This window comes from Andrographis paniculata, unplaced genomic scaffold (genome assembly GCF_009805555.1).
Source record: "Andrographis paniculata isolate CXL003 unplaced genomic scaffold, ASM980555v1 Contig53END, whole genome shotgun sequence".
Classification (NCBI taxonomy): domain Eukaryota; kingdom Viridiplantae; phylum Streptophyta; class Magnoliopsida; order Lamiales; family Acanthaceae; genus Andrographis; species Andrographis paniculata.
The window spans coordinates 3,279,308-3,290,059 of NW_026137588.1; the positions used below are offsets into that span (position 1 = coordinate 3,279,308).

Consider the following 10,752-nt stretch of genomic DNA (forward strand, 5'->3'; position numbering starts at 1 on the left):
GTGAGATAGCTCACCTATCCTCTTTTTCATAAATTCACCAACGCGATCAAATACGTATATCAAATATCATAAACCGCGAAGTCTCCCACATGCATACTGATGATGCTAAAAATGTGTTTAATTTTACACAATTCACAAGGAATTTATATTCGAAAATCAGTGAGTGGGAATTTATAGAAAACGATCAGATATAGCAATTTTTGTGGGTGTAGACTCTGAGTAGTCATCACAATTATTTATACTCTTTTTACTGGTGAGTTTCCAGGTCGAACACAAGGATTTTAGGTCATGAATTTCTACGGGGAAGATCTTGAAAAAGTGATGAGAATGCAAAAAGGGATCCGCTTACAACGAATCTGATAACTAGACTATAAAAAGCGGTAAGGAAAGCGATAAAAATGGGATGAGCAGGGGTGAGCAAAGCGAAGGCGAAAGATGAAGTGCCAGCGGTAACCAGATGATCGGGACATGAGCGGAAGCAGGGACCAGATGAACGGGACATGGGTGAGTGGCGGTTACTGAGTGATCGGGACATGAGCGAGCGGCACATTATATGTATAAGTATATATATATAGATGAGCGACCGAGTGAAGGAGAGATGTTGTGTCTGAACTGTGCGTTACTAAATGGATAGATGTCCCTGGAGGCAATGAGCGAGCGATGAAATTGTGTTATCGGAGTTATATGTATTTACGGAAGCGGTGAGAAGGAAGTAGTGTAATTATATAAACTGAATATAAGGAATTCATAAGACTGGAATTTTTGACCTTAAGGGATTTACAACAAGACTTCAATGACACCCAGATTCAAGATATTATAAGAAAGAAACCCTACTGTCACTAAGAATCTCTGCGACCTAATAGATCACCGCCTATGTCCAATTAATTTTCCCGAAATCTGCCTCATTAGTGGCTTTACCCTTTTGTTACCTCTTTTTAATCAAAATTGAATTCAGAACAACAGTTAAGCAGGTCGACAATGCTCCCGCGTACTTAACTACATTGAACTACCTTGAGACCGCTTTTGGCGCATAACAAGGCTTAAATAATCAATTCTTCTTTAGCTCTAAACCGGTGAAATGGAATTCTTTAATTTCGAAGTTTATATAAGTGTGTAAAAAATGGTGGAAGAGTTTGTGATGAAGAACTGCATGATATTTCATTATCTACTACGAAAGCATGAAAAGACTAATGCTACAAAGCTGTAAACGAAAGCAGTAATCTATTCTAAGAAAGCTGTAAAGACTTGGCCAAGGGAGAAGAAAAACTCCTACTCCCTTGGCCATTCCTGTGGAGAACTCCTTTACAGGGTTGGAGCTCTCGGAAACAGGAAGACGACTTGCTGCGTAGTACTTGCTAAGAGTGTTTAAAATCAAAGTATCGATCCTTTTTTGTATACAGATATCTGGCCCTATTTATAGCAGGTGAAACGGGACAGTTGCAATCGGTTGTTGGGCAGTTCCAACCGCTGAGCAGTTAGGCGGTTGTTGGTAGTTATTCTGTTGAGGCAGTTGTTGGCCATAACTCCCAGGGCGCTTGCTTTGATTGCCTTGAACTGTAGGGGCGCAGATCTTCCTCGCTTGCCGAAGGGCTAGAGGGCATCAGCGCAGCTAGGCTCGCTTGTGCTGGCTGGAAATGGAATGGCTGTACCGCTGCAGTTGAAACACTTAACTGGAATCTGGTGATAGTCTGCAGCGGTGGGTGTCTACGCTATTGCTTGCAAGCGGGAGAGGCTGTCGCTTGCGGGCGGTGAAGGCTATCGCTTGCCTCTCATGCCTTAGTATTTCCAGGCTGTATTATGGGCGCTTGCGAGCGAAGGTGGCTGTCGCTTGTGGCGTCTGCCTTAGCTTTTCTGGTACCAGACTACCGCTTAAAAAGGCAAAAATCGTTAATAATCTCAACAACGACTTTTGGATCATGCCAAGCGATATATATCAATAATGTATGCCATTGATGATTCATTGTGATGGTTTTTATGCAGAAATTCGAGTAATACACAGTTTTGTCAAGCTAAGAATATGCTTCTATTTGGAGTTATCAAACCTCCTCACACTAAACCTTTGTTCGTCCTCGAACAAACTGCATTAAGAGATCAAGAGGTTATACTGTTCACTAAAATTAAGAAGTGTTACAAACAAGTGCCATGATTGGGAATAAAGTGAATCTCAAAATAGAAACAAAGAAACCATAAGTATTCAGCTTGCCATTTGATTTAACAAGATTGGAGTAATCTAGGTATTGTCAACTTTGCTTGCTTAGCAGGGAATGTTTTTTTGATTTAGGATACCTTCAGCCGAAGGGCGCGGAGTTTTTTTTTTTTTTTGGATCGAGAGTTTCAAACAAATTTATGTCTGCTCAATATCTTATTTGTTACTCGCACGCCTAGGCTTTGTCAGTCCCTTTGTAATGATAGGTCCTCCCTGCTTCGCTTGCATTGTATCTTAAACCATATTTAAGGTCTTCACTTTTCAAGTTATTTCTTATGAACAAAGTAGAAAAGCATAGGTTCGCTTGCCCTACTGAGTATGGGAAAGTTGAAACGAAGGGGGCACTAATCTTCACAAGTCTTATTCGCTGTTACTTAGTTCAACGGTAATGTTCAAGTTATTGTGAAGTTGGAAGGACAATTACTTGGTCTGATGTGCTTAAGTTATCTAACTCTACTCTAAAATTTATCACAAAGTTAACTCAGCAGGATATCACAGGTATTTCACATAAGAACACATACTTCAGGTTATGTTAGGCATACAATAAAGAAAATTTGTCACTTGTTACCAAAAAGTGTTGTGTCGTTGATCAATGATATGTACAGCCCTTGCCATTCTTAAGATGTGTAAATGGGGGAGGACCTTTCTTCATCTCCTCTTCTCGCTTGGTGGTCCTCGCCCTTGAGGAAGGTTTCTGGATATCTGCCGCACTAGGTCTTCCATTCATGGAGACTCCCAGCTGTGTCATGCTGTTGTTCCATGAGGATGGCGTTTTGTTGGGTCAGAGCTGTGAGTGCTTTAATAATCTCCTACAGCGTCGTACCCATGCTTGCAGCTTGAGTCTCTAGTGCTTCCACTCGCTCTTCTAGTGCGGCAGTTGCTTTCTTTCCAACGGTCAGTTCAGCACCCAGACTCCTAGCGTATGTGTCAATTATTGTCCGAGTCATCATGTATTGGGTGAGAATGGCTGAGTCGAATTCCAGTCTTTTTTCAATACTTTCCAGAGATGAGCGGGGGGCTGATGGTCCAGCACCCGCCGCTGTGGGTGACTGTCGCTCGGACTCAGCCGAACTGATTTCCACTGTCTCTTCCTCCCGAAGGGAATCAGGTGCTGGTTCAGGGGTGACATCCCTGAGGAATACCAGCTGCCTCGCTACCTCGTACTCCAGCTGTTCTGCCTTCTTTCTCTCCATATATCTCCTAAATCGTAGCTGGAGTTGAGTCAGCGCTTTCCAGTATTTTAGCAGCTTGGCCAACACCTTCATTTTCCTTTTCTTCTCTCGCTCGAGCTGTCGCAGTTGTTGAATCTGTTGTACTTCGGCGAGCAGCTGAGCTTTCTTTCCTGCAGCTTCCTATCCTGCTCCTCCTCCTCCTTCTCTATTAGTGTTTTGTCTGATCTGGCTGAGGGAGGACTTAGAGTCTTTGCAGGTGTCCCCATCCTGGTAGGTGTCTTTGGGCTGCGCGGGGACACTTGTAGGATAGGAAGGTTTGCAATTACTGCCTCTACCTCTTCGGCTTCATTGGCAGCTTCAGCGGTTGTGGCAGCGGGACCTCGGCGGGATATTCTTTGTATGATTCCACTGTGACATCGATCCTGCCGATGGTTTCTTCAGTAAGCACAGTCTCACGCTCCTCCTCTGCTCCAGCAGCAGTAGGCTCTACCACTCCCGGCTGGTTAACGGGTGCGGCTTCCTTGCCTGTTCCAGCAGCAGTTGGCTCACCTGCCCCCTGCTGGTCGAAGGGAACAGGTTCATCACCAAGTGGACTCGGTAGTGGTGACACCTCTACCATCGTTGGCTTCACTGGCGAAGGTCTCTCCGGTTGAGCGGTGGGTTCTCTGATGATGATCCCCTTTCATAGTCTGGAGAGGGGGATCGTGTCTTTGCTTGACTCTACAGCCACCGCTTTCCCCTTCCCTTTCTCCTGCCTTGTCGCTCGCCGAGGGGGTGTTGGATTTTTTTGTAGTGCTTCCTTGACCCTCGGCTTCTTGACAGGCGGCGGAGCAGGGTCTTCTTGCTTCTTTGACCTCTTCTCGCCAGTGGCCGCTCGTGGCACTTTTCCTCCCTTATTACTCCTGGCCGCTTCATCCCCGAATAGATCCTCCTCTATCTCCCGAGCGAAGCGGAGGGCTTCCTCTTCCTCATCGTTGGGGGCTTCATTGGAGACTGTTCTCTCAGAATCAGGCTCGGCCTAAGGTGTCACATCCTATCTGATGATTTCCCCCCCACAAACTTCATCTTCTTTTTTGGTGGAGGGGGCGCTGCCGCTTGCGCTTTCCTCTTTTTCTGCTTGGGGATAAGAGTAAACCCCTTGGACTCCAGCCAGTTTTTGTGGAAGGCCGCTGGAAACAGCAGCTTCATTTGCAGCTCTGGGGCTGGAGTGGGAAAATCGATGCCCGCGCACCGGCATAGTTCTGTGATCAGGGTCCCATGACCCAATGTTCTATCTCCGTTTCTTCGATCCCAGATGTCTATGCCTATGATCGCGCTCAAATCCACATCAGCATTCTCCTCCAAAATTGAGCGAAGGGCAAGGAGGTAGTCAAGACGGATGTTAGTGGTATGTGCTGTGATCATTATTCTGCTCAGCGACCACTTCACCCATTCCTTTTTGTCTTCATCCACCGACCCAAATTTTAAGTTCCTCTTTTCGTATATAGGGGTGGTGGCGAAGGTCCTGTAAAGCGTCTGCAACTCAAGTGAGCTGCAGACCTCCGTTTCCTCCAGTTTATCTCGCATCTCCTGGATGGGGTAGTGGTGTTCCCATCCCAGGAGTCGGTTGATCTTCCTTGCTGAGCAGTATACCCATCTTCCCCGGATGTAGACATGCTTTAGACTCTCAGCCTGGTTTAGATTAGCATAAAACTCCCTCATCAGCGATACATCCACTGGCACACTGGGGTTTCTGATCAACCAAGACAGGCCTTGCTCCACCAGCCAGTCAAAGAGCGGACCTGTGATCTTCTCGGGGTCAAATCCTCTCTCATAGAGGATCCCCATTGCCTTCATCAGCTTATAGGCCGCTGTTGCATCAATGTTGGAAAATTGGAGTTTGTCAAACTGTTTGGACCTCAACACATCCTTTGCAGCATCGGCATCATTCTTTTTTGAGGTTTCACCTCTGAATGCCTTCATCCTCCTCAGCGGTGCCTCTTGGCAGGCAAGTTTGTCCCTTAGCTCTTTCAGCTAGTACTCCTTCAGTTCCTCGTAGTCCAACCACCAGTCGCTCACCGGATACCTCTGCTCTGTTTCTTCAGTGTATTCGAATCTGAGGTAATCCTCCGGGAACTCTGGAATGAATTTTCTGAAGGGAATTGACTTCAGCTGCCTGAGCTTCTCCCAATCCTCTGTCAACTCCAATACTCTCCTCCTCCTATAATATGCCTCAGGTGGCGCTGGCTCTACGAATTCTGTTCCTGAGGTTGTTATCACCACCTGACGTCCGTCCGTGGATTTGATCCTTTGGACTCTGTTCTCTATTTTCTCTTCAACCTTCTCGAACTTCTTCTTCAACGTTTCTCGCTTGACTGGATCTATTTTGTTAAGCCTGTCCTGAACCTAGGTTTTCCAGAGTTATTGTTTAATAAACGAATTTTATGAATCCTGCCTTACTGCTTTAAAATGCTAACAACATTAATGTACAGGCAATCATTTTAACAATTTCAGTGATTTTAACCCTAGCTCCTTCCCCTCACAACGAAACAGAACACTACTGTGAGTTTTACGTTGCGAAAAAGGGAGAAAATCACATAAAAGAACAACACATATAGATTATTGCAAAATTGAACCATATGAAGCAAGGAAAGCAGTTATTGCATCTAAATCCAACAGACAATAGACCTAGATTCACATAAATCAAACATATAAAAAGTTTCGCAAAAATGACGAACAGGCAGTTATCGCGAAAATAATTTGGGATTCTGTGTTTTTGAACGTTAAATCAGGGAAAATCAACCGTAAAATTGAGTTTATGAACTAAGTTTAACCTAGATCTTACCTTAGATGAAGCTATTATTGGTTGAAATGTCGAGATTTTGAAAAAATTTTGGCTTGGAGAGTGGCGGCTACTAAAGCATCTTGAGGAAGGTACTGTAGGGCAAAAGTGAAAAATAAGTGGTGACTGGGGTATTTATAGGGTTTTCTAGTGCTCATCTTGAGGGCAAGCGGAGCGCTGCCTAGTCCATTATACTTATAAAGGTATAAGGGAGAGTTTTCAGGGCGGGTGAGCGAGTAAAGCAATACTTCTTTTCATCTAAGAATGACACGCAAGCGGTGATGGAAGCGGTACTGGGTGAGCGATACCGCTCCGCCAGTGAATATCAGGGTGAGACAAGCGAAGCGATAGATGGCTTGGGTCAGGCTTAGGTTAGAAGTTAAAATGCTAACATTAGACTACTCCTATAAAGCAATAATCCTATTCTAATGAAAGCGATAACAAGACTGTAAACCTATACTATGAAAGCGATAAGAATTATGAAATCTATCAATGAAAGCGATAAAGAAGACTGGTAAATTTTAACTATGAAAGTGATAAATTCTAACTAGGAAAGCGATAAAAGAAAGCCGTAAAATTGGAGGATATAAGATTAGGCTTCTGGATTCTCTTCACGAAATTCTATCATCGAACGAGCTTCCGAACCTCTATCAGATTAATATCTGCACTGGCCTTCTACAATACAGGCCCTTCGATATACGGTTTCAGCCTCGCTCCATTCACCAAGAAGGAGTTTGTTTCTCCTGGGGTTTCCAGATTATTGATCCTTATGGCTCCACTTGGCAGCACTTGCCTGACGATATATGGTCCAGTCCATCGTGACTTCAATTTCCCTGGGAATAAGTGGAGCCTAGTGTCGTATAGAAGAACCTTGGATCCAACAGTGAATTCCTTCTTCTTCAAATTCTTGTCATGATAGAATTTCATCCTCTCCTTGTAGAGTTTAGCACTTTCATATGCAAGATAACGGAACTCAGTCAGATCGAGAAATCTTTTGGCGTGCTTCTCCTGTGCTGGGAGAAGATCAAAGTTGAGATACTTGATGGCCCAATACGCGCGATGCTCGAGTTCCAAATGTAGGTGGTAGGCTTTTCCATATACAAGCTGATAAGGGGACATTCCAATTGGAGTTTTGAAGGCTGTTCTGTATGTCCACAGCGCATCATCCAATTTCTCTGCCCAATTCTTACGACTTTTATTTATTGTGGTCTGGAGAATGTGTTTGATTTCTCTATTTGAAACTTCCACCTGACCGCTCGCTTGCGGATGATAGGGGGTAGTCAAATGCTGGCGGACACCAAATTGTTGAAGGCAAGATTGCAGCGCCTTATTCACAAAGTGGGTGCCTTCATCGCTTATTATCATTCTGGGGACCCCAAACCTTGGGAATATAGTATATTTTAGGAAACGGATCACTGATCGAGCATCATTAGTGGTGAGCGCTTGCGCTTCAACCCACTTACTCGCGTAATCCACCGCCACCAGTATGTATAATTTCCCATCGGAAGGAGGAAAGGGACCCATAAAATCTATCCCCCATACATAAAAAATGTCCACAAACAAGACTTTAGTTTGGGGCATCTCATCTCTCTTCGAGATAGATCCCAATGTTTGACATTTGTCGCAAGATTTGGCAAAGGCATTAGCATCTTTCTATAGGGTAGGCCAAAAGAAACCCGACTACAAAAACTTTGGCTGTTGTGCGCAGACCAGCGAAATGCCCTCCTACATGGGACCCATGAAATTCATTCAAGATTAGTGGGATCTCAGATTTCGCTACACAGCGACGGATTATCCCATCTGCGCCGATGTTGAACAAAAACGGTTCATCCCAAAAATAGTCCTTTGTCAAACTGAGCAATCTCTTCTTTTCCCTTTGTATGGTATGCGCTGGAAACTGTCCTGTAGTTAAGAAATTGGCCAGGTCTACAAACCATGGCTCCTTCGTTTGCACCAGGAACAGCTTCTCATCTGGGAATTGTTCGTTGATTCCTGGAGATATGTCATCTTCTTGCCTTAACCTACTGAGGTGATCTGCCACATGATTCTCTTTTCCCTTCTTGTCCTTGATCTCTATGTCAAATTCCTGGAGCAACAGAACCCATCTGATCAAGCGGGCCTTTGTCTCATTCTTCTCCATCAAATATTTAATAGCTGCATGATCAGTGTGAACAATGGTCTTGCTCGCGATAAGATATTGTCGAAATTTCTCGAAAGCAAAACGATAGCTAGCAGCTCATTCTCGGTTGTAGTGTAATTCTTTTGAGCGGAATCCAGTGATTTACTTGCATAATAAATGACGTTCAATTTAGATTCCACCATTTGTCCTAGTACAGCGCCGACGGCATAGTCGCTTGCATCCGTCATCAGCTCGAATGGCTCACTCCACACTGGTGCTGAAATAATAGGAGCGGAGGTCAACTTCTCCTTCAGAACTCGAAAAGCCTCCTCACACTCGTTTGACCAGTGAAACTGAAAATCCTTGCACAACAGTGTAGTAAGTGGTTGCGTGATTTGACTGAAGCCCTTGATGAGGTGACGGTAGAACCCCGCGTGTCCAAGGAAACTTCGCACTCCTTTCTCATTCGAGGGTGCTGACATCTTTTCGATCACACTAACTTTCGATCTATCCACCTCAATACCGGCAGATGAGATCTTATGGCCTAAGACAATTCCTTCATTTACCATGAGATGACACTTCTCCCAGTTCAACACGAGATCAGTCTCAATGCAGCGGAGAAGTACTTTTTCCAGATTCTTCAGGCATCTAGAGAATGTCTTGCCATATACCGAGAAGTCATCCATGAATACTTTAATACAGGAGTCCAGGAGATCGCTGAAGATATGGTACATGCATCGCTGGAAGGTGGCCGGAGCGTTGCAAAGCCCGAACGGCATCCTTCTATAAGCGAAAGTCTCATATGGACAAGTGAATGTAGTCTTCTCACAGTCCTCCGGTTTGATGGGAATTTGATGGTAGCCTAAGTAGCCATCGAGGAAACAGTAGTATTCGTGACCTGCGAGTTTCTCAAGGCATTGATAAAGGAAGGGCAGCGGGAAATGATCATTCTTCGTGGCCGAATTCAATCGTCTGTAGTCAATGCAAATCCTCCATCCAGTGACAGGTCTTGTCATGAAGACCTCCGCGTCGTCGCTTGTCTGCTTGACAAAGCCTCCTTTCTTGGGAACCACCTGGGTTGGGCTGACCCACTAGCTGTCACTGATAGGGTATATGATTCCTGCATCGAACAGCTTGATGACCTCCTTCTTGACTACCTCTTGCATATTTTCATTTAGTCGCCGCTGAGGCTGTCTGCATGGCTTAGCATCAGCATCCAACCTTATATGGTGAATGCACAACGCTGGGCTGATTCCTTTAATGTTTGTGATCTTCCATGCAAACGCCGCTTTTCTTCGTTTGAGAAGTGAGATGAGCTGAGCCTCTTGGTTCGGCAACAGTGAGGCGGAGATTATCAGCGGATAACTCTCCTCCGGGCCAAGGAATATATATTTGAGGTGTTTAGGTAATTTCTTCAGCTCATTCTTTATGCTGGCGTCGCTGGCTGGTTCCCTCTTCGCTCGTTCAATGGATTCAGTTGGCGCTGGTGTGTCACTGCTCGTCCCAGCTGAATCCTCCGCAGCTTCCAGCTCAAGCAACCAGTTATCTGAAATTCCTTCCAGATTTTCAAGTGTAAAAAGGTTCTCAAAAGTTATTATTTCATTTAACTCATTGACAAAATCACAATTTTCTTCCTGAGGTTGACGCAATGATGAGTTCATTGAAAATGTGACTTTATCTCCACCGAAGCTCAATGAGATTTCACCTTCGGCGACATTGATCGTGGCTTGAGCGGTGGCAAGGAAAGGTCTCCTTAATATTATTGGAATTTCGCGATACTCGCTCATTTCCATTATAATGAAATCTGCAGGGAAAATAAATTTGTTTACTTGCACGAGTACATCACGAATGATTCCTTTAGGTAATCTTATTGATTTATCGGCAAGCTGAATTACAGTTCTGCATGCTTCTAATTCATAAAGCCCTAATTTAGAGAAAAACGAGAAGGGCATAAGATTGATACTTGCACCTAGATCATATAATGCCCTAATCGGCTCTAAATTTCCTATAGTACAAATAATAATAAAACTCCCAGGATCGCTTAGTTTCTTTGGGAGGTCCTCCTTAAATACGGCGCTGCACACACTCTCCAGTTGCACCGCTGCCGCTTCGTCAGGGAATGCCCGCTTTTAGTTGATTATATCTTTGATGAACTTAGCGTAATGTGGCATCTGTGACAAAGCATCAGCAAACGGTATAGTAATTTGAAGACTACGAAAAGTGTGCACAAACTTATCAAATTCCTTGGAGTTGTCCTTCTTCCCAAGTCGTGTGGGAAAGGGAGCTCGATCCAAAGGCTGAGCGGGACCCTTTTCCTTCGGTTCAGGCACCCGAGCAGCTGGTATCGCTCGAGGTTGGGATGGACCTTCCTCCCCAGTTGGAATATGTACATTTTCATCCTGCACAGGCATGTTAGCAACAAAAGGGTTTGGAG

The 10,752-nt window shown here is 44.6% G+C and overlaps 1 protein-coding gene across 1 annotated transcript; it reads right to left on the reverse strand.

The window, feature by feature from the left end:
• Window positions 1-5,391: 5,391 nt before the first annotated feature.
• LOC127255263 (uncharacterized) lies at window positions 5,392-9,334 on the reverse strand. Its single transcript, XM_051280735.1, has 4 exons — window positions 8,485-9,334; window positions 7,910-8,353; window positions 6,884-7,728; window positions 5,392-5,763 (listed from the first exon to the last, which is right to left on the reverse strand). The coding sequence occupies exons 1-4, from the start codon at window positions 9,332-9,334 to the stop codon at window positions 5,392-5,394; spliced, it is 2,511 nt and encodes an 836-aa protein (XP_051136692.1).
• Between the last annotated feature and the right edge of the window lie 1,418 nt (window positions 9,335-10,752).

What these genes read in the sequence shown, in the direction of transcription:
- LOC127255263 (XM_051280735.1), bottom strand. Translation starts at nt 9,334, where the DNA reads ATGACAAGACCTGTCACTGGATGGAGGATTTGCATTGACTACAGACGA. An exon ending in GAACGTCATTTATTATGCAA is followed by an intron (nt 8,354 to 8,484) that starts GTAAATCACTGG and finishes CTGATCATGCAG; the next exon opens with CTATTAAATATTTGATGGAG. An exon ending in AACCGTATATCGAAGGGCCT is followed by an intron (nt 5,764 to 6,883) that starts GTATTGTAGAAG and finishes TGGAAAACCTAG; the next exon opens with GTTCAGGACAGGCTTAACAA.